This window comes from Vigna unguiculata, chromosome 1 (genome assembly GCF_037176805.1).
Source record: "Vigna unguiculata cultivar grain cowpea cultivar isolate G323 ecotype 2 chromosome 1, ASM3717680v1, whole genome shotgun sequence".
NCBI classification, from domain to species: domain Eukaryota; kingdom Viridiplantae; phylum Streptophyta; class Magnoliopsida; order Fabales; family Fabaceae; genus Vigna; species Vigna unguiculata.
The window spans coordinates 40,567,761-40,593,070 of NC_140792.1; the positions used below are offsets into that span (position 1 = coordinate 40,567,761).

Below are 25,310 nucleotides of genomic sequence, written 5' to 3' on the forward strand. Positions count from 1 at the left end.
ATATTATAATTACACATTTATAATCTAAAATAAATTTTGATTCCATGTAAATTTTATAAATATTAAATATGTTTTTTTAAAATAAACGTGTATCTTTTACCAGTTTAAAAATTGAAAGCATATTTTAAGCTCATGTTTGTAATAAAGTTAAATGAAAAACTGCTGTGAATAATAGTCTTAATGTGATACTAATTTTACCTATAACTAAAATTACATTTGATTGCAAAATTCGTGTTTTATCCAACACCAGTTTCCGTTAATTCTTATTGTCAACAAAAAATAAAAAAATATTTTAAATTTTAAAAGACAAAAATAATAAGAAAAAATTTCGCAACATACGTTTTAACCCCTTATTTCAAGAAAGTATAATAATAAATTTATATAGATTTAATTACATTTTTTATATTTATTTTTGTTTAAAAATGTCAAATTAGTCATTTAGTATTTTTTTTTGCTTCAATTTAGTTTTGATTTTTAAGATTGATACAATTTAGTCAATTTTGTTGAATTTATTAAAACTGATCAATGATTCTTCATCAAAATTAGCATTAAGATTATGTTAGATACACCAATAAAGCAAACAATGTTTATTAACCGCTTAATTTTGAAAAAAAATCTTTTATCCATTTCAAAAATTTTAACAAACAAAATCAAATTTTAAATAAAAAAATCAAAAATTCAATGTAACATTTTTTAACTAAAAAAAGTACAAAAAGAATAATTAAATCGTATATATATATATATATATATATTATTCCAAAGAAATTAACATATATATTATTCCAAAGAAATTAACAACTTCAATTAGCGGGTATTTGATAGAACCCGTGATGACGAAATTTCGGGCCAGTTTTGGGCTCCGTTTGCTTTACCATCTTGAATTGGGCTCGTTCTTATGGCCTGTGCAAGAAAATGAAAATATAACAAAAATATAACGATTAAGGGCCCAACCGGGTTCGAACCGGTGACCTCTTGATCTGCAGTCAAATGCTCTACCACTGAGCTATGGACCCTATATTTGAATAAGAATAGTTTTGGGCCTAGAATTTCTAGTTGGGTTTGTACTTATGACCTACTGAAAAAATAAAAAATGATTAAAGGCCCAACCGGGTTCGAACCGGTGACCTCTTGATCTGCAGTCAAATGCTCTAACACTGAGCTATGGACCCTATATTTGAACAAGAATAGTTTTGGGCCTAGAATTTCTAGTTGGGCTTGTACTTACGGCCTATTGAGAAAATAAAAAATACCACCCTTTAAAGGGCCCAACCGGGTTCGAACCGGTGACCTCTTGATCTGCAGTCAAATGCTCTACCACTGAGCTATGGACCCTTTATTGGATCAGGAATAGTTTTGGGCCTACAATTTCTAGTTGGGCTTGTACTTACGGCCTATTGAGAAAATAAAAAATACCACCCTTTATGCAGTATGAAACACATTTGAAAATTTATGAAGGATTGCACAGAGTGTTTCTTGTTATGAAACACATTTTGAAAATTTATTAAGTATTAAATGATGTTTATGCCTACCTTTCCCCTCTTTGTCATTTTTGTTTTGAACAATCAACAAGGAAGATTTTGTTCTGCATTTTCTAACTATATAGCCATCAATTTTTCATTGCAACTGAAGGATTGGTGCTTTATTGCGGTTACTTATTTAGATCAATCTGCAATTTTTATCTTTCCTATCTGAATATATTTCAACCCTTCAATCTTATTATGTTCATGCCCATGACAATGTCCATTTTAAGTTAGGAATCAGTTCATTAATTACATTGTTTTGAGAGTATCTTGAATTAGTTATATTTAGCATCTTGTGTTGTGGTTTTTTTGTTAGGTTTGCGTTTCTATTGATAATGGAGTAAATGTATCTCGTAAGGTTAGTATAACATTATCTTTCACATTTCCCTTCCCATCCAGAGAGAAGTGAGATTTGAAGAGATTAGAAAGTTTTCACCTTACTGTATATGCATTAAAGACAAGTTGATGGAGTCACATTATCTGAAGCATAGTTTTTTAACAGATATTGTGGACTGATATCTATCTTAGCATGTGGCATTTCTGGTTTACGGAGATTCAGTTTTTGTGTATTTTATACCACAGGTTCCTCTGAAGCTCGTATCTGCCATGAAAGGTAGCCGTGAGAAACATGGGGGATCACAGGTGAAACTAAATGTGAAATGGGCGCCTGATGTGTATGATCCGATACCTACATTGTTATCACACACTGTCAGAAGCAACAAGAAGCAGCAGAAATCTAGAAAGAAGAAGCCTGAAAAGAAGAATGGAAAGAAGGGTCAAAAGGGAAATTCGTCTAAAGGGGGCAACACCAAAGATAAGCAGTTTCGTAAGCTGAGTGGAACTTCTGGTTTGTGCTACAAATCGATGGATTCTTGTGATAAAGTTCTTGTAGCTTCTGCTGAATTAGATGCTCTTGATGTTCCTACCGCGGATTCCAACTGTGGAACTAGCTTCTTGAAAAAATACAGTAAGAGTGGACTGAGATAGGCCCAACCAAGTATTAAATATAGGCCCATATGTTCACAAATTGGAACAGACACTTGAAACAAAACTCTACTCTTTTGTGCTCCCATCGTTTTCTAGGGTAACCACGGCGCCACTTGAACAAGTGCGGCCATATCCAACCATTTTCTTCCCTTCTCTTCTCAGGTTTTCTTCTCTCTCCTTTCTTTCCTTTCCTTATCGCTATGTTTGCTTTTTACCTTTCCAAAGCTCTTTAAGCTACATAGTCTTCCAAAGCTCTTTGGAGTTTCTCTCATATTTCCTTCAATAATGGATGTTGACTCTTCAAGAATAACATTTATTGGAGAATAACATTACTGTTTCATTTGTTTAACATGGAATAACAAAGATTGCTGGTGTGGTGCTTTCCTTTAATCCTAAGCCAATTAAGGTTAACATTTACATTTTTCTCCCTCTCAGTTGATTTGCTAGATTAAACATGTAATTTGTTTTCCTAGTGGCTATTAGTTAAAATGTAATTTATGGACTAAAAAAGCTAATAAATGTACTTCTGCGAAGTAAACAGCCCAGAACATTGTGTAAATATGGAATTAATTGGCATAACAAGTGCTTGTTGACACTAGAATAAAAACAATGTTATTAATGATGAATGATGCTTTTTTATGTAGAGAGGACAAGAAACAAGAAAGGTAGAAAAGAACTGTTTGGGCCATATTCCCTTGTTTGGGCAAATTTTGCAAATCTATATTCAAGTAAATTTTCTGAAAGCAAGTATCAAAGTCAATTTGCCCATATTAATATATCAAAGTACTTTTATCAGTAAACATAAGAATTAGCACAGATTATATAGGTATAGAGGATTCAAGGTAGATTACCTCATCAACCACAACTTCATTCTCAATAGGATTGACTGAGCAGGTTAATAAACCATTCTTCCACCAATTTGGAGTAAAGATATACATGAGAATATGAATATTTTATTGAGATTTCCAAAAGTCATCCTAAATAAAGATCGGTATATCACAAATCATAGTTCATTTCTATTCGCTAAGACAATTAAGAGTAGGTTTTCTTACTCCAGTAATTTGTCTCTACAAGTTTAAAGTGATATGAGATTATTGCTTTGTGTAAAAATGTCTTTCTGAACATATCGAAGCCAACTTCAGGATAAAATTATTCTGATTCCTAAACGGGTCTAGTTAGACACATTTAAAAATAAACTTATTTTTATGCACTCAGTTATACTGAGTCCATATAATTTATGCATAGCTAATTTATGAAATATTTTTATAATTGTTTTATCTAATACTATAAGAAAATGAAATCATGGGTCATTATGGTGAAAAGTTCAGTTACCAATACACCTAGAGGTGTTAATATTGACTTCGTAAGCTATAATCAATGAAAAATTTTAGCATTTTCTAGAATGCGAGAAATGTTATCTATTGCAACTATGGGTCTTTTGTCCTTTCTACCAAACTTATTTCCCTTCCTTTTATAACTCATATCTCCGGCCTTAAAATGCTCCAAATATCATACATCATTGGTTCAAAAATACTATAGTTAAGTTCAGAAGTAGTATTATTAAGTTCAAAAATAGTGCAATTCAGTTTAGAAATAATACAATTCAATTCAAAAGTCGTGCAATTTAGTTTAAAAATAGTGTATTTCAGTTTAAAAATAGTGTAGTTTATAACAGTTTAATTCAATTCAATATTATAATGCGGTGCATTTAGATTTGTTAAAAAAAGAAAACAGTTTAAATAACTAAACTATTTTTTAGTTCAGTACATTTTGCTCAACCCTACTTAGAGTTTAAAGAAAGTAGACAAATTTACTTTGATTCCTTAGTTTACGGATGTTTTTCAGATGTCTGATTCCTTCAGCGCCTACTTAGTTTACTTCATTCCTTGGTTTACTTGATTCCTTAGATGGCTTTTATGCCTGGACTTCAGCGCCTACTTCGTCACACCCCACTTCTTCCTTCGCACCATGATTCCATTCGTTTAGCCTCAACTCTCACTTCACCCAAACTTTTCGTCAGCGGTGAGTTATTATCTCTTCTTTATTCCTTTTCATCTTCCAAATACCCCTCTCCTATTTGTCTTCAAAATGATTAAATTATTTGTATAGTTATTGATGTTAATCGGTCTTTTCTTACTCCATTATTACCATATATATAGTTGTAATGTGTTATGTTGTCCAATAAACTGTTGTCGGTAATCATTTGTTTTCCCTATTAGGTTTGTTTTCAAACTAGTGTTACAATTTCATCGCACCCATTTTAACATGCTTTTACATGACATAAAAATCGAACTTGTGGGTTTCACTTGTCCTAGATTTATGTTTAGTCGAATTGTTATCCATTCGTGGATTATTTTTCCCAAAGACTTTGTATGTTTAAACATAATGTTATGCCTAAGTAAAAAAGAAGAACACCCTCCTTAGAAAAACTTGTGGTCCCTCTAAAACTAGGGAAGTGCACATTGGAGATTGAGTAAGCTCGACTATTTGTTATACAATTTGGTTGATCTTAATGTGCACTTTTGAGTGGCTGGATCCCTTTGATAAATACATAATATGCTGATCATAATTCATTTAAGTGTTTTTTTCTCTTGGTTCTCTTATGGGAACCTAGATGTTAAATGGGGTTTATTGTGCAAGTACCCCTTTTCAGACTTTAGAAGCACCTCTAAGGTGGTGTGTATACGGATACAAATTTGTCGAGGTAGGAACACACAGAGCATATTTTAAACTTTGCAAAAATTAATCACATTTGGATTATTTATTCACTGTCACAAAGTGGGTCATTGGTGTGTCCACATACCTAGAAGTTTTCTTTTGATTAAGGAGGACAAGTTAAGATTTTATCTACAGTCTATTATTTTAAGGGAAACTTCTGGGCTAGTTGCTGTCACAATATCTATTTCATGTTGTCTCTTTGTTTTTCTATATACGTATCCTTTTTCTAGCTTCTTCTTGGTGAAAATTTTGTCCTAGAATTCTCGTGTGTTGTTTGTTTTTTTTTTGGCTTATTGTCTGACTAAAGACATTGTATATCTACCTCTGTCTTTCTTTTTTCCTTCCTACATGTTCCTCCTTTTATCCAAAAAAGCAGAGGTCTAGTAATGAATGCGGATTATAACATTATCCACATTTTTCTCTGTCTTCACTTTTCTTCTACATTAAAAGAAAAGAGAATCTATGGAACTCGATAGTTCACATCCAATATGCAGATCTAGTTTGGGTTAATTATATCTTCGTTGCATCCTAAATTTTTGTTCCAAGCAATGCTAGTTTAAGCAAAAGACAAATTATGGTTGTTATTTAGGATAATTTTCTTAGAAAACGCTGATGGATTCCAACAGTCAAGAATTTACTTGTAAAGGTTACACCTTTATTTCTGGCTCATAGACACTTCCGTGAAGTTTGAATGGACCAATTTTTTGTGCTACTTGGCATGAACTTCAATTAATTTATATTATACCTTTTGACCCCATTTGATGTATGATATCTCTAGGTGTATTGTATAATGTATGAAGACGTGTATTACAATAATCGGTGCATGTATGTAAATTATTTTTCGAATCCTTTTGTTTGTTACAAATTTTCATTATATTCATCTAACATGTTGTAGTTATATGATTATGCATTTATCATTTATTAATATGAATGTTGTGCATACGGATAGGTCTCTCTAGATTAACAACAGATGAAAAACTTAAGGAAGCATTTTCTTCATTTGGGCAACTGGTTGAAGGTAATCATGAGTTTTTTTCCCTCTTACTATGAAACATGTTTTGCTTGATCTTGAATTCATTTTGATTTTTTAGCTAAAGTGATAACTGATAGAGCCTCTGGAAGATCAAAGGGATTTGCCTTTGTTACCTATACAAGCATAGAAGAAGCTGAAAAGGCTAGAGAAGGAATGAATGCTAAATTTTTGGATGGATGGGTTATATTTGTTGATCCTGCTAAACCAAGAGAGCCCAGACCTCCTCAGCATTCACGGCCCCAACCCTCTGAATCAGGTTTCACTATTAACAAAACAGTTGGGTGGTGTGGTTGAGTACTAAACAAACTTTAACTATGGTTACCATATTTGGATGATATTTTAGAGACTTGTTCAATTATACTACAATTTGTTGAAAAATATTTGCATCAAATAGTTAAAATTTACTATTAAACTTTGGGCACCATCCAACTTGTTTTCCATGGTATTGTATTTCTTAGGAATTTCACTGAATTTTTGGAAGTTAATTACATCTCCTTATCTTAAAAGCTGAAACTTATCTTCTAACTAAACCTTAAAGAAACTCTTCATGGAGAGTTGTTGGATATTTACATTGTAATAGTAATTTTAAATATAAATGAGGATAAATTCTCTAATCTACTTGATCAGTGTTGCACAACACTGAAAATTTAAAATTTAAACTATTGTTAAGTTAATTGATTTGAGTTAAATTAGGTTTTAAAAAAAAGTCTCATTTTAAAGATTAGGTTTTAAAATAATTTTTAAAAAATGTAATATATTTTGAAATTGTGATTATTTTTATGTATATGAAAAAGAATGTATCTTTGAAGTTATTATTATCATTTCTTTGACAACGAATTTTGAAATCTATTATTTTATACACAATTAATTTTAAATATTTTTGTTCAGATCTTAAATATGTATTAGGAAGCATATTCACAGTTAAATTAGAATTAAATCTTTGAAAGAAACCATAATTGCAATTTGTAATAAAAATGTATGAAAGAATCAATGCATGGTTTTGATTAACGTAAATCCTAAACTTATCCTTCTCTATAATGCTGACAAAGTAACAATTATTAAAATTGAGATAAAGATAAAATAAAAGCATATTACAAAGGGTATGCTGAATTTGCAACATTGTTAGTTTGAAGAATCTCTTACAGCCGCATACGATTTTAGACTTATTTTCTTGTTTGATTTTACTTCTTTTATTTTACACTTGATCTTACTTTTTTTTTTTACAAGAATGGAAATGATTTTTTTTCTCTTTGAAAAAATGTATTTTCTCCCTCTAAGTTAATCCCTTGGTGACAACAAGATGCTGTTTCTTTTTATTTTGAAATATATTATTTATTAATGTATCTTATTATTTATCAAGTGAAAATGATATTTAAATATGCCATACAAATTGTTATTTTGAACATGCCACATATTTATATTTATCATTTGGTTGATAAATACTAACTAAAAAAGTTTTCAAAATTTTGATTTTTAAAAAAATCTAAAACTAATAAAATAGTCACATATTAACGGACAAATATATCAAACCTGTTTCTATTTATAAAATAAAGATATTATTTACAGTAAACTAGTAGAAACATGTGTTTGTGTTTCCAGTGGATGGTTTCACTCTTATCTTATTATTAGTATCATAAGAAAAATACATTATTAAATTTATAAAAGTAATTACAAAAATAAATAATTTGAAATTTTTTAGTATAGGTAATTTTTTAATTAAAAAAGATTAATAAGATTAAAAAAATAGTTATAAAATACAAAAAAAATAAAAATAAAAATATTATTATTATTCACATTAAAAAACGATGATTAGATAGTTATAAAATCAACCAATTATTTTGGGACAACAACAAATAGATCCAATAGAAAGTGGCATATAAGGACAAAAGATTCATAGTACTTGAAACATTTTTAATTTGATTTCACTTTCCCTTCGATATTTCAATATTGAAGAAATTTGCAAAGTATAATTAATTTGTTTTTAAATAGTTATTTTTTAATATAAATAATAGTAATAAAATAATAATATAATGTAACAATAATAGTTTTTATTTATTTTTTATTCAAATATTTTTATTACTTATTAATTTTAATAAATTTTCATCTCAAGTTTCTGCGTTTCTCACAATTTTTATATTAATCCAAATAATATCACATTCATCTCTTTTTTTTCCTATCAAATCTACCGAAATTCACTTTTTTCAAATCCGTTATCCCATAAAAACAAAGTTTTATAATTGTGGATAATATGCACTTTTCTTGATTCTATTCTAACAAGTATCTTCTTTTTGTATGTATAAGATATTTTTTAGGTGATTGATTTGTTTTTTTATTGTAAACACAACTTATATATATTTTCAATTGATAGCTTTTTTTAGTGTGTAGAGTTTTCAAAATTTTAAAAATTTTCAATTACTTGTTTTTTTATTAAATTTTATTACTAAATGTACGTTTTAGTTAGCTTATACCATTATTCTGTTTAAGTGTTGTCACATAATACCTTATCATTTTGCTTGTGTAGTGTTCTTTTTGAAGGAAAGATTAAAAGGAAAGGGAGAGAAAAAGATCAGAAAGATTATAGAGTTGATTAGAAAATGAATTTTATGAAAGTTTGTAACTGAATTAATTGATGTGACATATTAAAAAAAATTAATAAATAAAAAAGTTATATTACTAAAATGTTCCTAATGTTATACGTAATATAAAATTATATATAAATAATTATTATTTTTATAAATTTTATTGAATGATTGAAAATATAAAAAAATGAATAATACAATATATTTTGTATGAAAATAAATTAAATATATAAGGTGAAAAATAATTTATTTATATGGAGACTTTTCTTTCTTTTTAATAGTAATTCTAGAAGTAATAATTTTTTATTATAACTATAATAAATTATTATTTGCGTTACTAACTTTTATTATGTTGTCTTTTTATAATAAAGAGAATGAATATAAGTAAAGGGTTAATTTGATAAATCTGACAGTGTCACCTTCTGATCTCATTATGGGTAGTGAGATTGAATTTTCAGTGAATCTCCTAATCATCACCTCCCATCACCTTGTATCATTTTTAAAAAAATACATTACTCACTCGGTAATCATCACTTCATATCCCTTGTGAATAGTACATTTATCCAAGAGAACACAGTGTAAGTGTTAATAATACTCTATTGCAAGAGATTAGGAGATTTTAATGACCAAGATCTTCTTCAAAATTTATTGGATTTAGCGAAAATTATTGTTAAAGCAAATTAAATTATAAATTAAAAAATTTAGAAGTAAAAGATATAAAATGAAATAATGCAATATTAATAAAATTATTAAATTATTAAATATAAAATATAAAATGTAATTTTATAATTTTAGTTTCTTAACTTTTTAATTTTTTAATCATCTACTTTTAAAGTTAATATTTTTATATTTTATGGTTAAGTCATTATAAATTTATAAAATTATGTAATTATGAAATTATAAAATTAGAAAAATAATAAAATAATAAAATTATAAAATGATAATATTTGAAATTATGATATTGTGGAATTATAAAATTACCAAATTTTAGAATATAAAAGGCTTAATTATGATGAGTCCTCATAATTTTGAAAATTCTCAATTAAGTTCTTACTAAATTTTCGTGGATTATTGAGTATTCAAAATCTTAAAACTTTCCAATTAAGTGGATGTCATTAGATTTTAGTGTTAAATGTATAACATGATAGTACATTGATGACGAGAATCTCCTTTAAAAGGTTTATTGTAATTAACGAAAATTCTTCTTAAAATAAATTAAAATTAAAAAATATAAAAATAAAAGATAAAAAGTTTATAAAATTATAAAATATAAAATTATATAATTAGGTAATAAAAAATGATTAAATGATTAAATATAAAATAAAAATATAATTTGGTAATTTTAATTTTTAATTTTTTTAAATTATCTAATTATATAGTTAATATATTTATATTCTATAATTAAGTCATCATAAATTTATTAAATTATATAATTATGAAATTGTAAAATTATTATAAATTTATAAAAATATAAATTATATAATAATATAGTAATGTAATTGTAAAATTATTATAAGTTTATAAAAATTTAAATTATGTAATTATATAATTATGAAATTGTAAAATTATAAAAATATTAAAATTACAAAATTAAAAGGTTAAAAATTAAATTTTGAAATTATGATATCATGACATTATAAAATTACTAAATTATAAAATATATAAATATGAATGGTAAAATTACATAATTGAAATATTATGAAATTGTATTTTTTATTTTTTATTTAATAATTTAATAATTTTTCTATTATCTAAATTTTTATTTTATTTTTTTAATTTATATTTTATAAGTTTATAATTTAATTTATTTTAGAAATATTTTTCGTTAAATATAATAAATCTTTAAGAGATCTTATCATTAAAATATTTTAGTGCATTTGACAAATATAACACAATAAAGTGATAATCACTTTATATAGTTAAAAATGAAATCTAATTACAGGAACTCAATTAAAATATTTTAATATTTTGAAGATTCAATTAAAAAAATTTAATTTATCACAATTCAAAAAATATTACAGAATTATAATCTGAATTGATTAGATATATCATATGACCCGCCTTGTTATATTGTTATAATATATTCATTATCTTGATTTTACATGGTCTAAAGTAAATTATTTAATGAAAATTTAGCAAATTCATCCTTATCCAAATGCTTAAGATAAATAGATACAAAATATAATCATATACCATAGTTTTCTTCTTCTTTCTTTAGTGTTATTATTTTCAAATACCATTAACATATTCAGTAACAAAATATTCCGGTGAGTGTTCAATATAACATTGTTCTTAAAGCCTGAGAATGCTCTCAAAAGGGCCGAAGGTTAGTTAAAAAGAATACTTATATAACTAACAATGAGATGGTGTGTGTGAGAGCGAAGGCAAAGAAAATAGATGAGACGAGAGCATAATGGAAAAAGTTAGAAAAGAGATACAAAGATAAGGTAGGGTGAGAATGAGAGAAAAAGAGACAACGAGAGACAAGACCGTCTCCATTTATTTGTTGTTTGTTTGCATCTTGGTGTAATTATGAGTTTTGTAGTTCGTCATGTAAGACCAAGCATCAATCAATCATGAAATGCAACTATTTTAGATTTAATAGAAACAATTTTGTTACTTTAGAATCCATTTTGAGGCGTATTAAATGGTGAAGAAGTCAATTATGCTTTGAAGGGAACCAATTATTTTAGCTTGGAACTCATTCTAGACACACAACATGGAAGAAATCGATTCCATCTACTATATATCTAAGAAATTCTTAGTGCAGGTAATTTACTGAAATAGACATCCTAAATTATTGACAACTGTCTCAAATTGAGGGTAATATCGTCTTTTGGGTTTTCTTTTTTTTTTTCGCCGAAAGCATTAAATGGTGATTGACGTTTTGCTGACAGTTGGAGGCTTCTTCTTCTTCAAGGCATTGCATTTGGTGAAGGTATTTCATTTTTTCTTCTTCCGTTATCTTTCTTCAAACACATATTTGCTTTCTTTTTTCTTCTTCTTCGACTTCATTGCATCTTCTTTCTTCTTCTTCTTCTTCTTCATACCAACGTAAGTATTTTTTTTGGCTGTTTATTTTTCTTGGGTGATCGTTGTAATTTTTTTTAAAGCTCCTTCTTTTTGTTCTTCAAAGTAGCCTAAGTTTGAAATTTTTTTGTTCGTGTTTTTTTATTTTTTTGTCATTGTTGTTGTTGAAGGTTTGCAGAAGTTGTTTTCGGTGTAGTTTATTTTTTGTTGTATTTTTATCATTTTTTTGTTGTTGTTGTTCTTCTTCTTACTTTGTTCATTTATGTTTGTTTCTTTTTTTCGATGTTCTTCTTCTTTTTTTTGGTTGTTCTTCTTCTTACTCGGTACAAAACATCTTTTTTCTTATAAAGCTTAAAGATATAATTTTTCCGATGTTTTGGGTGTCGAAGAAAAGGTTGATATTTTTGTTTTTAGAAACTGTTGAACATTATTTGTTGTTTTAGATGTTGTTTTTGTGTTCAGTTTTTATAATTGGCATTTTTTATGCATGCTATACCTATTATGCTATTTTTTGGACTGTTGTTCATCTGTTTTGTTATTTGGACATGAAAGGTTTAATTTTTGCAATATTTTTTTTTGTTTTTAGAGGGTACTTTTGAAGAAATTCTTGAACATGTTTTGTTGTTGTTGATGCTATTGTTGTAATTTTTTTTATACTTCGTACACCTATTACCATGGGTTGAAGAAAAGGTTCAAGTTTTGCTTTTTAAAATGTATTTTTGAATAAAATCTTGAACATTTATTTGTCTGTGGATTTTTCTTTTCTATGGCTATTTGAAACGCTAGGGATATGGTGTTTGGGTGTTAAAATTGCACATAAAAGGTACATTTTATGATTTATTGTTTGATTTGATGAATGCAATTTTTGTTCTTTTTATTAAAGTTCTTAAAGTTCTTAACTTTTTAGTTGCTTCTTGGTTGTTCTTCTTTTTCAAAGTTGTAGAGGATGTGGTTTTCAAAGGTTACAAGATCAGTTGCTGAATCTACAAGCAGAAAGGATTCATTATTATCATTTATTTTTGTTCTGTTTCATTTACACAACAAAATATTGATAATCCTTGACTCATTAATACGTATTTCTCATTGAATATGGGTTTTGCTGTATCGGAGCCACATCATGGTACAATATTAAATGCTTAGATATCCATGGAAAAATTATGTGGAAGTAAGAGAGAGTTTGAGGCATTGTTCATTTATGGCAGTGTATTGCAATGGTCTTATTTTTCAAAAAAAAAATATTTTTTTACATCTTCCATGTTTATTTGGTTTTTATTTTTATTTCATTTATGCTAATTTATATTTAGACACAACCTCTGTAATTGTTAAATGATTTACCTCTGTAATTTATATTTAACTTTTGGTCATAACTCTCAAAGTCTCCAAGGGGATTCAACAAGGAATGTTCCAATAGGTAAAGTAATATTCTGCATTCATTTGTAATAAGTTCCCAAAATTTAAAGATCAAGCTAAAGATTGCATGATCTGATTGTCATTGTAGGTAAGGTAGACAACAAAAACAAGCTTGGAGATGTTGCTCAAGAGGTATATATCAATTTCGTGAACTATATTACTATGTTTTTTTTTATGGTGTTATTTATTTTTCTTTTGTTTCTTATGTGCTCCTTTTTTTTCAATAAAGGTTTAATTTTTTTGAGGGTTTTTGTGTTGAAGATGGTGTACCATGGATTAGTACATTTTAGTAGTTGTTGAAAGTCAATAGCTTGAGTTTTCTTTCTTCTTCTTCATGGTCTTCTTATACTCTTTTTTTCTACTTTTTTTCTGTTTCGTAAACCTATCGTTGTGGGTTGAAGAAAAGGTTAAACCTTTTGATTTTAGAAGACATATTTACTATTTTTTGTTTTAAATCTCAGTGTTGTGTGTTTAGTTACTTCTTTGATGATTATGGTTGTGGATTGAAGAATCAGATATGCTTAACAGAGTTAGATTTGTACTGTCTATGCAGGTGTTGGTTGATTTCAAGGAAAATCCCAAGGCTGCACAAGAACATACGAAGAATCCTATGATGATGAACAAGATCCAAAAGGTGGTCAATGTTGGAATTTTCCAGATGAGGTAAATTTGTAGAAGAAAGACAATATTTGTTTGAAATTAAAAAATTAGGAAATTTTGACTTTTTTTTACCGTGTTTTGTTTTAGTGTACTTCATACTCCTTTTTCATATTTTATTTTGACATGATTTTATTTTAATTCAATCGTGGTGTGTTGTTTAAACTTTATCTTTTGGTTTTAACGAGTTCTTCATAATTTTGGTTATTGCAGTTGCTTGGGTGTACTAAAAGTATTGGGGCATATGTGAAGCTTGGAGAAGAATCTGAATACATTAAGATCATCTTTCGAGGGGACTACAGAAAGGAACTCATTACTATTATGTGGAAAATTAGTATGGGTGCCCTATATCTGAATTTTATGTGTTGAGAATTTTTATCCATCTTGCACGGGAAAAAATTAAACTACTCAACAACCATAAATATTTTTTAGTACATTTGCATCTTTTTCTTATTTATATTTTGTAATTATGATCATTAGTATTTATTCTAGCCATCTTTGCCTATTAAAACATATTTCTGACCAATCAGGCATAACAAATATTACTTTCTTCTAAATTACATAATATGAGAGCTTTGGTTTTGATGTTGAATCAAAAACTATTTTATTCAAGCTATTTTGATCTTGCATGCTCTGTTTTTCAACTCAATTGCAGGAGGAGTGTGTTTCTTTAGTTAATTCAATTGCAAACCCAAATGTTGCATTTGATGTAATAGAAAAAGGCAACAAGTCACTTGAGTTGAAGATTCAAAACCAGGTGCTCTAAAAAATGTCTCTGACAAGCATGAATTGTTGTGGCGGTATATCTTGGATTTTCAACATTATTTTTTTATGACAATTATTTCCAATTTATCTTCTTCATATTTCTATCTTATAATTTCAAATTCTATTGACTATTATTTTTGCTTCTCAAAGTTAAACCTATAAAATAATGATGAGATAGGCAACTCAAGATGCTGTAATGGGTATAAAGATGAAAGTAATAGTATCCTTCATTAACAATGGCAATTGCAACCTCCACTGGTGATAGAAGGTTAACCATGACTTTTATGTTAATGTTGATAATAGAAGTGAAAAATATTTTGTGATCTTTGAGACAAAATTGTTGTTATTGTTGTTAATGTCATAACACAATGTTAGGCTGCCTGTTAACAAAGATAACGATACATTGGTACTAGCGTATCAACATGACTGTCAGAGTAAACTATAGAGGTATGATTCCCTGTCATCACAAATGTAACTACCTAAGTCCTCATTAAAGATTCTAAATTTTGTTTTAGATGAACAGAGGAACAATTATTATAGATGTTATCACCTACAATGATAAGTTGCAAGACAAAGTCTAGAGTCTTATCACTGATTCTGTTTTGTTGTTTTGCAAGTAGCTTTGGTTCACTCTATCTCATAAAATTGAGATATTTTAATTACCCTTCTTTGAATTGTAATGTATTAGATATAACTATCTTTGTATATATCTTTTTAACACTAAATTGTAATAGAAAAATACGTATCTTTAGCATTCAAGAATATTCACTCAAAATGAATATTTTATTTTTTTCTTAGAAATTTTATAGCATTAACAACGTTCTGTGTGAATATTGTGCTGCTGATAATTGACTTTTTCAATATTTGCAGGATATAACTTATGCTAAAACTTCTTGAATTACTTATTTTTACATTTTCTTTACTTAGTTTTCTTTTCTTCAATTTTATTTTCTTAAACCTTTTCAATTCTTTTTAAAGTTTTTATCAACTTCTTGATCCTTTTCAAATCTTTAATTACGTTCTTGAAATGGTTTTTGCAAAATTTTACTCATCATATTGAGTTCTTCTCTTAAAGTTTTTAAAATCTTTTTCTTGAAATTTATTTTATCACTTTTCCCAATTTTTTTAAACTCTTCATTTTCCTTTAACTTCTTGAATTAGTTATTTTTACACTTTCTTTACTTAGTTTTCTTTTCTTCAATTTTATTTTTTTAAACTTTTTGAATTCTTTTTTAAAGTTTTTATCAACTTCTTGATCCTTTTCAAATGTTGAGTTATGTTCTTGAAATGGTTTTTGCAAAATTTTACTCATCATATTGAGTTCTTCTATTCAAGTTTTAAAATCTTTTTCTTGAAATTTATTCTCAAACTTTTCCTAATTTTTTAAAAGTTTTCATTTTCTTTAACTTCTTGATTTACTTATTTTTACACTTTCTTTACTTAGTTTACTTTTCTGGAATTTTATTTTCTTAAACTTTTTCAATTCTTTTTTAAGTTTTTATCAACTTTTTGATCCTTTTCAAATCTTTAATTATGTTCTTGAAATGGTTTTTGCAATATGTTACTCATAATATTGAGTTCTTCTCTTAATGTTTTTAAATTCTTTTTCTTGAAATCTATTTTCTCACTTTTCCTAATTTTTTTAAACTATTAATTTTCATTAACTTCCTGAATTACTCATTTTTAGACTTTCTTTACTTAGTTTTCTTTTCTTCAATTTTATTTTCTTAAACTTTTTAAATTCCTTATAAAGTTTTTATCAACTTCTTGATCCTTTTCAAATGTTGAGTTATGTTCTTGAAATGATTTTTGCAAAATTTTACACATCATATTGAGTTCTTCTATTCAAGTTTTTAAAATCTTTTTCTTGAAATTTATTCTCAAATTTTTCCTAATTTTTTAAAACTTTTCATTTTCTTTAACTTCTTGATTTACTTATTTTTACACTTTCTTTACTTAGTTTACTTTTCTGGAATTTTATTTTCTTAAACTTTTTCAATTCTTTTTAAAGTTTTTATCTACTTATTGATCCTTTTCCAATCTTTAATTATGTTCTTGAAATGGTTTTTGCAAAATTTTACTCATCATATCGAGTTCTTCTCTTAAAGTTTTTAAAAGATTTTTCTTGAAATCTATTTTTTCACTTTTGCTAATTTTTTTAAGGTCTTCATTTTAGTTAACTTCTTGAATTACTTATTTTTACACTTTCTTTACGTTGGTTTTTTTTCTTCAATTTTATTTTCGTAAACTTTTTCAATTCTTTTTAAAGTTTTTACCAACTTCTTGATCCTTTTCAAATGTTCAGTTATGTTCTTGAATGGTTTTTGCAAAATTTACTTATCATATTGAGTTCTTCTATTCAAGTTTTTAAAATCTTTTTCTTGAAATCTATTTTCTCACTTTTCCTAATTTTTTTAAACTCTTCATTTTCATTAACTTCTTGAATTACTTATTTTTACAATTGCATTACTTTTGTTTTCTTAAATTTTATTTTCTTAAACTTTTTAAAGTTTTTATCAACTTCTTGCTCCTTTTAAAATCTATAATCATTTTCTTGAAATGGTTTTTGCAATATTTTACTCTTCATATTGGGTTATTCTTTTAAAATCTTTAAAATCTTTTTCTTGATATCTATTTTGTCACTTTTTCTAATTTTTTTCAACTCGTCATTTTCATTAAATTCTTGAATTACTTATTTTTACACTTTCTTTACTTAGTTTTCTTTTGTTGAATTTTATTTTCTTAAACTTTTTGAATTCTTTTTTAAAGTTTTTATCAGCTTCTTGATCCTTTTCAAATCTTTAATTGTTGATCATTTTCAAATCTTTAACTATGTTCTTGAAATGGTTTTTCCAATATTTTAGTCATCATATTGAGTTCTTCTCTTAAAGTTTTTTAAATTTTTTTCTTGAATTCTATTTTCTCACTTTTCCTAATTTTTTTAAATTCTTCATTTTCATTAACTTCTTGAATTACTTATTTTTACACTTTCTTTACTTAGTTTTCTTTTCTTGAATTTTATTTTCTTAAACTTTTTGAATTCATTTTTAAAGTTTTTATCAGCTTCTTAATCCTTTTCAAATATTTAACTATGTTCTTGAAAATGTTTTTGCAAAATTTTACTCATCATATTGAGTTCTTCTCTTAAAGTTTTTAAAATCTTTTTCTTGAAATCTATTTTCTAACTTTTCCTAATTTCTTTAAACTCTTCATTTTCATTAACATCTTGAATTACTTATTTTTACACTTTCTTTCTTAGTTTTCTTTTCTTGAACTTTTTCAATTCTTTTTAAAGTTTTTATCAACTTCTTGATCCTTTTCAAATCTTTAATTATGTTCTTGAAATGGTTTTTGCAAAATTTTACTCATCATATTGAGTTCTTCTCTTAAAGTTTTTAAAATCTTTTTCTTAAAATCTATTTTCTCACTTTTCCTAATTTTTTTAAACTCTTCATTTTCATTAAGTTCTTGAATTACTTATTTTTACACTTTCTTTACTTAGTTTTCTTTTCTTGAATTTTATTTTCTTATACTTTTTCAATTCTTTTTAAAGTTTTTATCAACTTCTTGATCCTTTTCAAATCTTTAATTATGTTCTTGAAATCGTTTTTGCAAAATTTTACTCATCATATTGAGTTCTTCTCCTAAAGTTTTTAAAATCTTTTTCTTGAAATCTATTTTCTCACTATTCCTAATTTTTATAAACTCTTCATTTTCATTAACTTCTTCAATTACTTATTTTTACACTTTCTTTACTTAGTTTTCTTTTCTTGAATTTTATTTTCTTAAAATTTTTCAATTCTTTTTAAAGATTTTATCAAGTTCTTGAACCTTTTCAAATATTTACTTATGTTCTTAAAATGATTTTTGCAAAATTTTACTCATCATATTGAGTTCTTCTCTTAAAGTTTTTAAAAACTTTTTCTTGAAATCTATTTTCTCACTTTTCCTAATTTTTTTAAACTCTTCATTTTCATTAACTTCTTGAATTACTAATTTTGACACTTTTTTTACTTAGTTTTCTTTTCTTGAAATTTATTTTCTTACTTTTTGAATTTTTTTTAAAGTTTTTATCAACTTCTTAATCCTTTTCAAATCTTTAATTATGTTCTTGAAATGGTTTTTGTAAAATTTTACTCATCATACTGAGTTCTTCTCTTAAAGATTTTAAAATAATTTTCTTGAAATCTATTTTCTCACTTCTCCTAATTTTTTTAAACTCTTCATTTTCATTAACTTCTTGAATTACTTATTTTTACACTTTCTTTACTTAGTTTTCTTTTCTTGAACTTTTTCAATTCTTTTTAAAGTTTTTATCAACTTCTTGATCCTTTTCAAATCTTTAATTATGTTCCTGAAATGGTTTTTGCAAAATTTTACTCATCATATTGAATTCTTCTCCTAAAGTTTTTAAACTCTTTTTCTTGAAATCTATTTTCTCACTTTTCCTAATTTTTTTCAACTCTTCATTTTCATTAACTTCTTGAATTACTTATTTTTACACTTTCTTTACTTAGTTTTCTTTTCTTGAATTTTATTTTCTTAAACTTTTTCAATTCTTTTTAAAGTTTTTATCAACTTCTTGATCTTTTTCAAATCTTTAATTATGTTCTTGAAATGGTTTTTGCAAAATTTTACTCATCATATTGAGTTCTTCTCTTAAAGTTTTTAAAATCTTTTTCTTGAAATCTATTTTCTCACTTTTCCTAATTTTTTGAAACTCTTTATTTTCATTAAGTTCCTTAATTACTTATTTTTACACTTTCTTTACTTAGTTTTCTTTTCTTGAATTTTATTTTCTTAAAGTTTTTCAATTCTTTTTAAAGTTTTTATCAATTTCTTGATCCTTTTCAAATCTTTAATTCTTGATCCTTTTCAAATATTGAATTATGTTCTTGAAATGTTTTTTTGCAAAATTTTACTCATCGTATTGAGTTCTTCTCTTAAAGTTTTTAAAATCTTTTTCTTGAAATCTATTTTCTCACTTTTCCTAATTTTTTTAAACTCTTCATTTTCATTAACTTCTTGAATTACTTATTTTTACACTTTTTTTACTTAGTTTTCTTTTCTTGAATTTTATTTTCTAAAAATTTTTCAATTCTTTTTAAATTTTTGGCCCATGTGGGCGAGGGCCAAAAAAGCCCACATTGAAAAAAAGCCCCCATCAAAGAAGTCCACAAGGCTTAAAATTTTACAAAAGCCCTGTGGGCTTGGACCAACCCTTGGGCTTTCATCTTCCACATGAAAAATATATTATTATCTGTGGGACAGGCCCAACGAACCAGACAAGCATGACAACTAGAATAGGTCGAATAACCCGAACCTGCCCGACGACCTCGACAAGAACGACGACTGGAACGGGCCCGATGATCCAAAAGGGCCCAACGACCCGAACGGGCTCGACGACCCGAACGGGCCCGACGACCCGGACAAGCTCGACGACCAGGACGAGCCCGACGATCAGGACAAACCCGACAACACGGACGGGCTTGACAACACGAACATACTCTACGACCCAGATGGGCCTAACAACCAAGACGAGCCCGAGATCATGGAGCAGCCCAACGACACAAATGAATCCGACGATGCAGAGGGGTTCGAAGACCCGGACCGAAATAAAGACCTAAACGGGCCCTATGATCGGGACATACCCCACCACACGAACAAGCCCGATGACCCGGACGGGAACACCAACAAACAGGCACGACGACTCGAATGGGCCCGACGATCTGGACGAGCCCAAAGACTCGGACGAGCCCCACATTGGGACGGGCCCGATGACCCAGACGAGCCCAACGACCCGGACGAGCCCGACGACTCGGATGAGACCGATGACCTGGACGGGCCCGATGACCAGGACGAGCCCGAAGCCTCGGACGAGCCCCACAACTCGGAAGAGCCCAACGACCCGAACGAGCGCGATGACCAAAACGAGCCCGACGACCCGGATGGGCCCGACGACCCGAACGGGCCTGATGACCCGAATGGACCCAAGACCTGAATAGACCCCACGACCTGGACGGGCTCGATGATCCAGATAGGCCTGACGACCCGATCAGGCCCAACAACGCGGGCGGGCCCCATAATCCAAACAGGCCTAACGACCCGAACAGGCCCGACGACACAAACAGGACCAATGACCCGAACTGGCACTGCGATCCAGACAGGCCCCACGACCCGAACGGGCATGACGTGCCCGATGATCCAGAAAGGCCAGAAGACCTGAACGGGCCGGACGACCCAGACAGGACTAATGACCTGGACGCGCCCGATGATCCAGACAGGCCCAATGACCCGAACGGGCCAAACAACCCGAATGAGCCCAACGAACCAGACAGCCCAGTTCGGGTCGTTTTGCATGTCGAGATCATCAGGCCTGTCCAGGTCGTCAAGCCCGTCCTAGTCATCGGTCACGTCTGTGTTGTCGGTCAGATCCAGGTCGTCGAGCTTGTTCGAGTCGTTGGGCCTGTCTGGATCATCAGTCCCGTCCATGTCGTTAGGCCCGTCTGAGTCGTCAAGAACGTTCGTGTCGTTGGGCCTTTTTGGACAATCGGGCTTGTTGGGGTCGTTAGGCCTGTTTTGATCATCGGGCTCGTCCAGGTCCCTAGGCTCGTTTGCGTCGTCGGGCCCGTTCAAGTCGTTGGGCCTTTCTGGATCATCGGGCCCGTCAGAGTCGTTGGGCACATCCAAGGCGTCAGGCCCGTTTGGGTTTTTGGGACTGTGTGGATCATCAGGCACGTCCGGGTCGTGGGGCCCGTTCGGGTCCTAGAGTCCGTCTGGGTCGTCGAGCCCGTTCGGGTCGTTAGGCTTGTCTGGATCATCGGGCCTGTCCGGGTCATTGGGCATGTTCGTGTCGTCGGGACCATTCAGGTCGTTGGGAATGTTTGGATCATCGGGCATGTCCGGGTCGGTTGGCCCGTTCAGGTCGTCGGGCATGCTCGGATCATGGGGCCCTTCTGGGTCGTCGGTTCCGTCCCGGTCGTTGGGCTTGGGTCGCGGGGCCCGTTTAGGTCGTAGGGTCCGTTTTTGTCGTAGGGACAGTCCAGGTCGTCGGGCTCGTCCGGGTCATTGACCCCGTTTGCGTTGTCGAGCCCGTCCATGTCATCGACCCGTTTGTGTCGTCGGGCCCGTCCATGTTGTCGGGTTTATCCTGGTCGTCAGGCTCGTCCTGGTCGTCGAGCTCGTCCGGGTCGTCGAGCTCGTCCCGGTCGTCGAGCTCGTCCGGGTCGTCGGGCCCGTTCGAGTCGTCGGGTTTATTCTGGTCGTCAGGCCCGCCCGCGTCGTTGGGCCCGTTTGGATCATCGGGCTCGTTCAAGTCGTCGTTCTTGTCGAGGTCGTCGGGCAGGTTCGGGTTGTTCGACCTATTCTGGTCGTCGTGCTTGTCCGGTTCGTTGGGCCTGTCCCACAGATAGTAATATATTTTAAAAAATAATATATTTTTCATATGGAAGATGAAAGCCCATGGGTTGGCCCAAGCCCACACGGCTTTTGTAAAGTTTTTAGCCCTGTGGACTTCTTTGATGGGGCTCTTTTTCAATGTGGGATTTTTTGGCACTCGCCCACATGGGCCAGGACCAAGCCTTGTGGGCTGGGCCAAATTAACACCCCTATTCTTGATCATTTTCAAATCTTTATTTATGTTCTTGAAATGGATTTTGCAAAATTTTACTCATCATATTGAGTTCTTGTCTTAAACTTTTTAAAATCTTTTACTTGAAATCTATTTTCTCACTTTTCCTAATTTTTTTAAACTCTTCATTTTCATTAACTTCTTAAATTATTTATTTTTACACTTTCTTTACTTAGTTTTCTTTTCTTGATTTTTATTTTCTTAAACTTTTTCAATTCTTTTTAAAGTTTTTATCAACTTTTTGATCCTTTTTCAAATCTTTAATTATGTTCTTGAAATGGTTTTTGCAAAATTTTACTCATCATATTGAGTTCTTCTCTTAAAGTTTTTAAAATCTTTTTCTTGAAATCTATTTTCTCACTATTCCTAATTTTTATAAACTCTTCATTTTCATTTACATCTTGAATTACTTATCTTTACACTTTCTTTACTTAGTTTTCTTTTCTTGAATTTTATTTTCTTAAAATTTTTCAATTCTTTTTAAAGTTTTTATCAACTTCTTGATCCTTTTCAAATCTTTAATTATGTTCCTGAAATGGTTTTTGCAAAATTTTACTCATCATATTGAGTTCTTCTCTTAAAGTTTTTAAAATCTTTTTCTTGAAATCTATTTTCTCACTTTTCCTAATTTGTTTAAACTCTTCATTTTCGTTAACTTCTTGAATTCTTATTTTTACACTTTCTTTACTTAGTTTTCTTTTCTTGAATTTTATTTTCTTAAACTTTTTAAATTCTTTTTAAAGTTTTTATCAACTTCTTGATCTTTTTCAAATCTTTCATTATGTTCTTGAAATGGTTTTTGCAAAATTTTACTCATCATATTGAGTTCTTCTCTTAAAGTTTTTAAAATCTTTTTCTTGAAATCTATTTTAGCACTTTTCCTAATTTTTTTAAACTCTTCATTTTCGTTAACTTTTTGAATTCTTATTTTTACACTTTCTTTACTTAGTTTTCTTTTCTTGAATTTTATTTTCTTAAACTTTTTAAATTCTTTTTAAAGTTTTTATCAACTTCTTGATCTTTTTCAAATCTTTCATTATGTTCTTGAAATGGTTTTTGCAAAATTTTACTCATCATATTGAGTTCTTCTCTTAAAGTTTTTAAAATCTTTTTCTTGAAATCTATTTTCTCACTTTTCCTAATTTTTTTAAACTCTTCATTTTCGTTAACTTCTTGAATTCTTATTTTTACACTTTCTTTACTTAGTTTTCTTTTCTTGAATTTTCTTTTCTTAAACTTTTTAAATTCTTTTTAAAGTTTTTATCAACTTCTTGATCTTTTTCAAATCTTTCATTATGTTCTTGAAATGGTTTTTGCAAAATTTTACTCATCATATTGAGTTCTTCTCTTAAAGTTTTTAAAATCTTTTTCTTGAAATCTATTTTACCACTTTTCCTAATTTTTTTAAACTCTTCATTTTCATTAACTTCTTGGATGACTTATTTTTACACTTTCTTTACTTAGTTTTCTTTCCTTGAATTTTATTTTCTTAACTTTTTCAATTCTTTTTAAAAATTTTATCAACTTCTTGATCCTTTTCAAATCTTTAATTATGTTGTTGAAATGGTTTTTGCAAAATTTCACTCATCATATTGAGTTCTTCTCTTAAAGCTTTTAAAATCTTTTTCTTGAAATCTATTTTCTCACTTTTCCTAATTTTTCTAAACTCTTCATTTTCATTAACTTCTTGAATAGTTATTTTTACACTTTCTTTACTTAGTTTTCTTTTCTTAAATGTTATTTTCTTCACCTTTTTTAATTCATTTTTAAAGTTTTTATCAGCTTCTTTATCCTTTTCAAATCTTTAACTATGTTCTTGAAAATGTTTTTGCAAAATTTTACTCATCATATTGAGTTCTTCTCTTAAAGTTTTTAAAATCTTTTTCTTGAAATCTATTTTCTAACTTTTCCTAATTTTTTTAAACTCTCATTTTCATTAACTTCTTGAATTACTTATTTTTACACTTTCTTTACTTAGTTTTCTTTTCGTGAACTTTTTCAATTCTTTTTAAAGTTTTTATCAACTTCTTGATCCTTTTCAAATCTTTAATTATGTTCTTGAAATGGTTTTTGCAAAATTCTACTCATCATATTGAGTTCTTCTCTTAAAGTTTTTAAAATCTTTTTCTTGAAATCTATTTTATCACTTTTCCTAATTTCTTTAAACTCTTCATTTTCATTATCTTCTTGAGTAGATATTTTTATACTTTCTTTACTTAGTTTTCTTTTCTTAAATTTTATTTTCTTCAACTTTTTGAATTATTTTTTAAAGTTTTTATCAGCTTCTTGATCATTTTCAAATCTTTAATTCTTGATCATTTTTAAATCTTTAATTATGTTCTTGAAATGGTTTTTGCAAAATTTTACTCATTATATTGAGTTCTTCTCTTAAAGTTTTTAAAATCTTTTTCTTGAAATCTATTTTCTAACTTTTCCTAATTTTTTTAAACTCTTCATTTTCATTAACTTCTTGAATTATTTATTTTGACAATTTATTTACTTAGTTTTCTTTTCTTGAATTTAATTTTCTTAAACTTTTTCACTTCTTTTTAAAGTTTTTATCAACTTCTTCATCCTTTTCAAATCTTTAATTATGTTCTTGAAATGGTTTTTGCAAAATTTTACTCATCATATTGAGTTCTTCTCTTAAAGTTTTTAAAATCTTTTTCTTGAAATCTATTTTCTCACTTTTCCTAAGTTTTTTTAAACTCTTCATTTTCATTAACTTCTTGAATTACTTATTTTTACACTTTCTTTACTTAGTTTTATTTTCTTAAACTTTTTCAATTCTTTTTAAAGTTTTTATCAACTTCTTAATCTTTTTCTAATCTTTAATTATGTTCTTGAAATGTTTTTTTGCAAAATTTTACTCATCATATTCAGTTCTTCTCTTAAAGTTTTTAAAATCTTTTTCTTGAAATCTATTTTCTCACTTTTCCTAATTTTTTTAAACTCTTCATTTTCATTAACTTCTTGAATTA

The 25,310-nt window shown here is 28.8% G+C and overlaps 2 protein-coding genes, 1 long non-coding RNA gene and 3 other non-coding genes across 6 annotated transcripts; 3 read left to right on the forward strand and 3 right to left on the reverse strand.

Moving 5' to 3' along the window:
- The first annotated feature begins 830 nt into the window (after positions 1 to 830).
- Positions 831 to 6,591, forward strand: LOC146888981 (uncharacterized). Its single transcript, XM_028063303.2, has 6 exons — positions 831 to 902; positions 1,837 to 1,878; positions 2,103 to 2,669; positions 4,415 to 4,529; positions 6,175 to 6,243; positions 6,323 to 6,591. The coding sequence occupies exons 1-3, from the start codon at positions 831 to 833 to the stop codon at positions 2,505 to 2,507; spliced, it is 519 nt and encodes a 172-aa protein (XP_027919104.2). The 3' UTR covers positions 2,508 to 2,669; positions 4,415 to 4,529; positions 6,175 to 6,243; positions 6,323 to 6,591.
- Positions 942 to 1,013, reverse strand: TRNAC-GCA (transfer RNA cysteine (anticodon GCA)). The gene has a single exon. It is a non-coding gene; the product is annotated as a tRNA-Cys (tRNA).
- TRNAC-GCA (transfer RNA cysteine (anticodon GCA)) lies at positions 1,098 to 1,169 on the reverse strand. Its single transcript has one exon. It is a non-coding gene; the product is annotated as a tRNA-Cys (tRNA).
- TRNAC-GCA (transfer RNA cysteine (anticodon GCA)) lies at positions 1,261 to 1,332 on the reverse strand. The gene has a single exon. It is a non-coding gene; the product is annotated as a tRNA-Cys (tRNA).
- Positions 2,546 to 6,682, forward strand: LOC114177768 (organelle RRM domain-containing protein 2, mitochondrial-like). The gene is made up of 5 exons (XM_028063294.2): positions 2,546 to 2,669; positions 2,872 to 2,913; positions 4,415 to 4,529; positions 6,175 to 6,243; positions 6,317 to 6,682. Exons 3-5 carry the CDS (start codon positions 4,415 to 4,417, stop codon positions 6,550 to 6,552), a joined length of 420 nt encoding a protein of 139 aa, XP_027919095.1. The 5' UTR covers positions 2,546 to 2,669; positions 2,872 to 2,913; the 3' UTR covers positions 6,553 to 6,682.
- A 6,472-nt stretch (positions 6,683 to 13,154) lies between these two features.
- Positions 13,155 to 14,351, forward strand: LOC146888982 (uncharacterized). The gene is made up of 4 exons (XR_014994704.1): positions 13,155 to 13,278; positions 13,366 to 13,409; positions 13,831 to 13,940; positions 14,148 to 14,351. It is a non-coding gene; the product is annotated as an uncharacterized LOC146888982 (long non-coding RNA).
- Positions 14,352 to 25,310: the final 10,959 nt, after the last annotated feature.

Coding starts and splice junctions, on each gene's coding strand:
- LOC146888981 (XM_028063303.2), top strand. CDS start 831: ATGACGAAATTTCGGGCCAGTTTTGGGCTCCGTTTGCTTTACCATCTT. Junction 903..1,836: donor TGGGCTCGTTCTTATGGCCT/GTGCAAGAAAAT, acceptor TTTTTTTGTTAG/GTTTGCGTTTCTATTGATAA. Junction 1,879..2,102: donor GAGTAAATGTATCTCGTAAG/GTTAGTATAACA, acceptor TTTATACCACAG/GTTCCTCTGAAGCTCGTATC.
- LOC114177768 (XM_028063294.2), top strand. CDS start 4,415: ATGGCTTTTATGCCTGGACTTCAGCGCCTACTTCGTCACACCCCACTT. Junction 4,530..6,174: donor ACCCAAACTTTTCGTCAGCG/GTGAGTTATTAT, acceptor GCATACGGATAG/GTCTCTCTAGATTAACAACA. Junction 6,244..6,316: donor ATTTGGGCAACTGGTTGAAG/GTAATCATGAGT, acceptor TTGATTTTTTAG/CTAAAGTGATAACTGATAGA.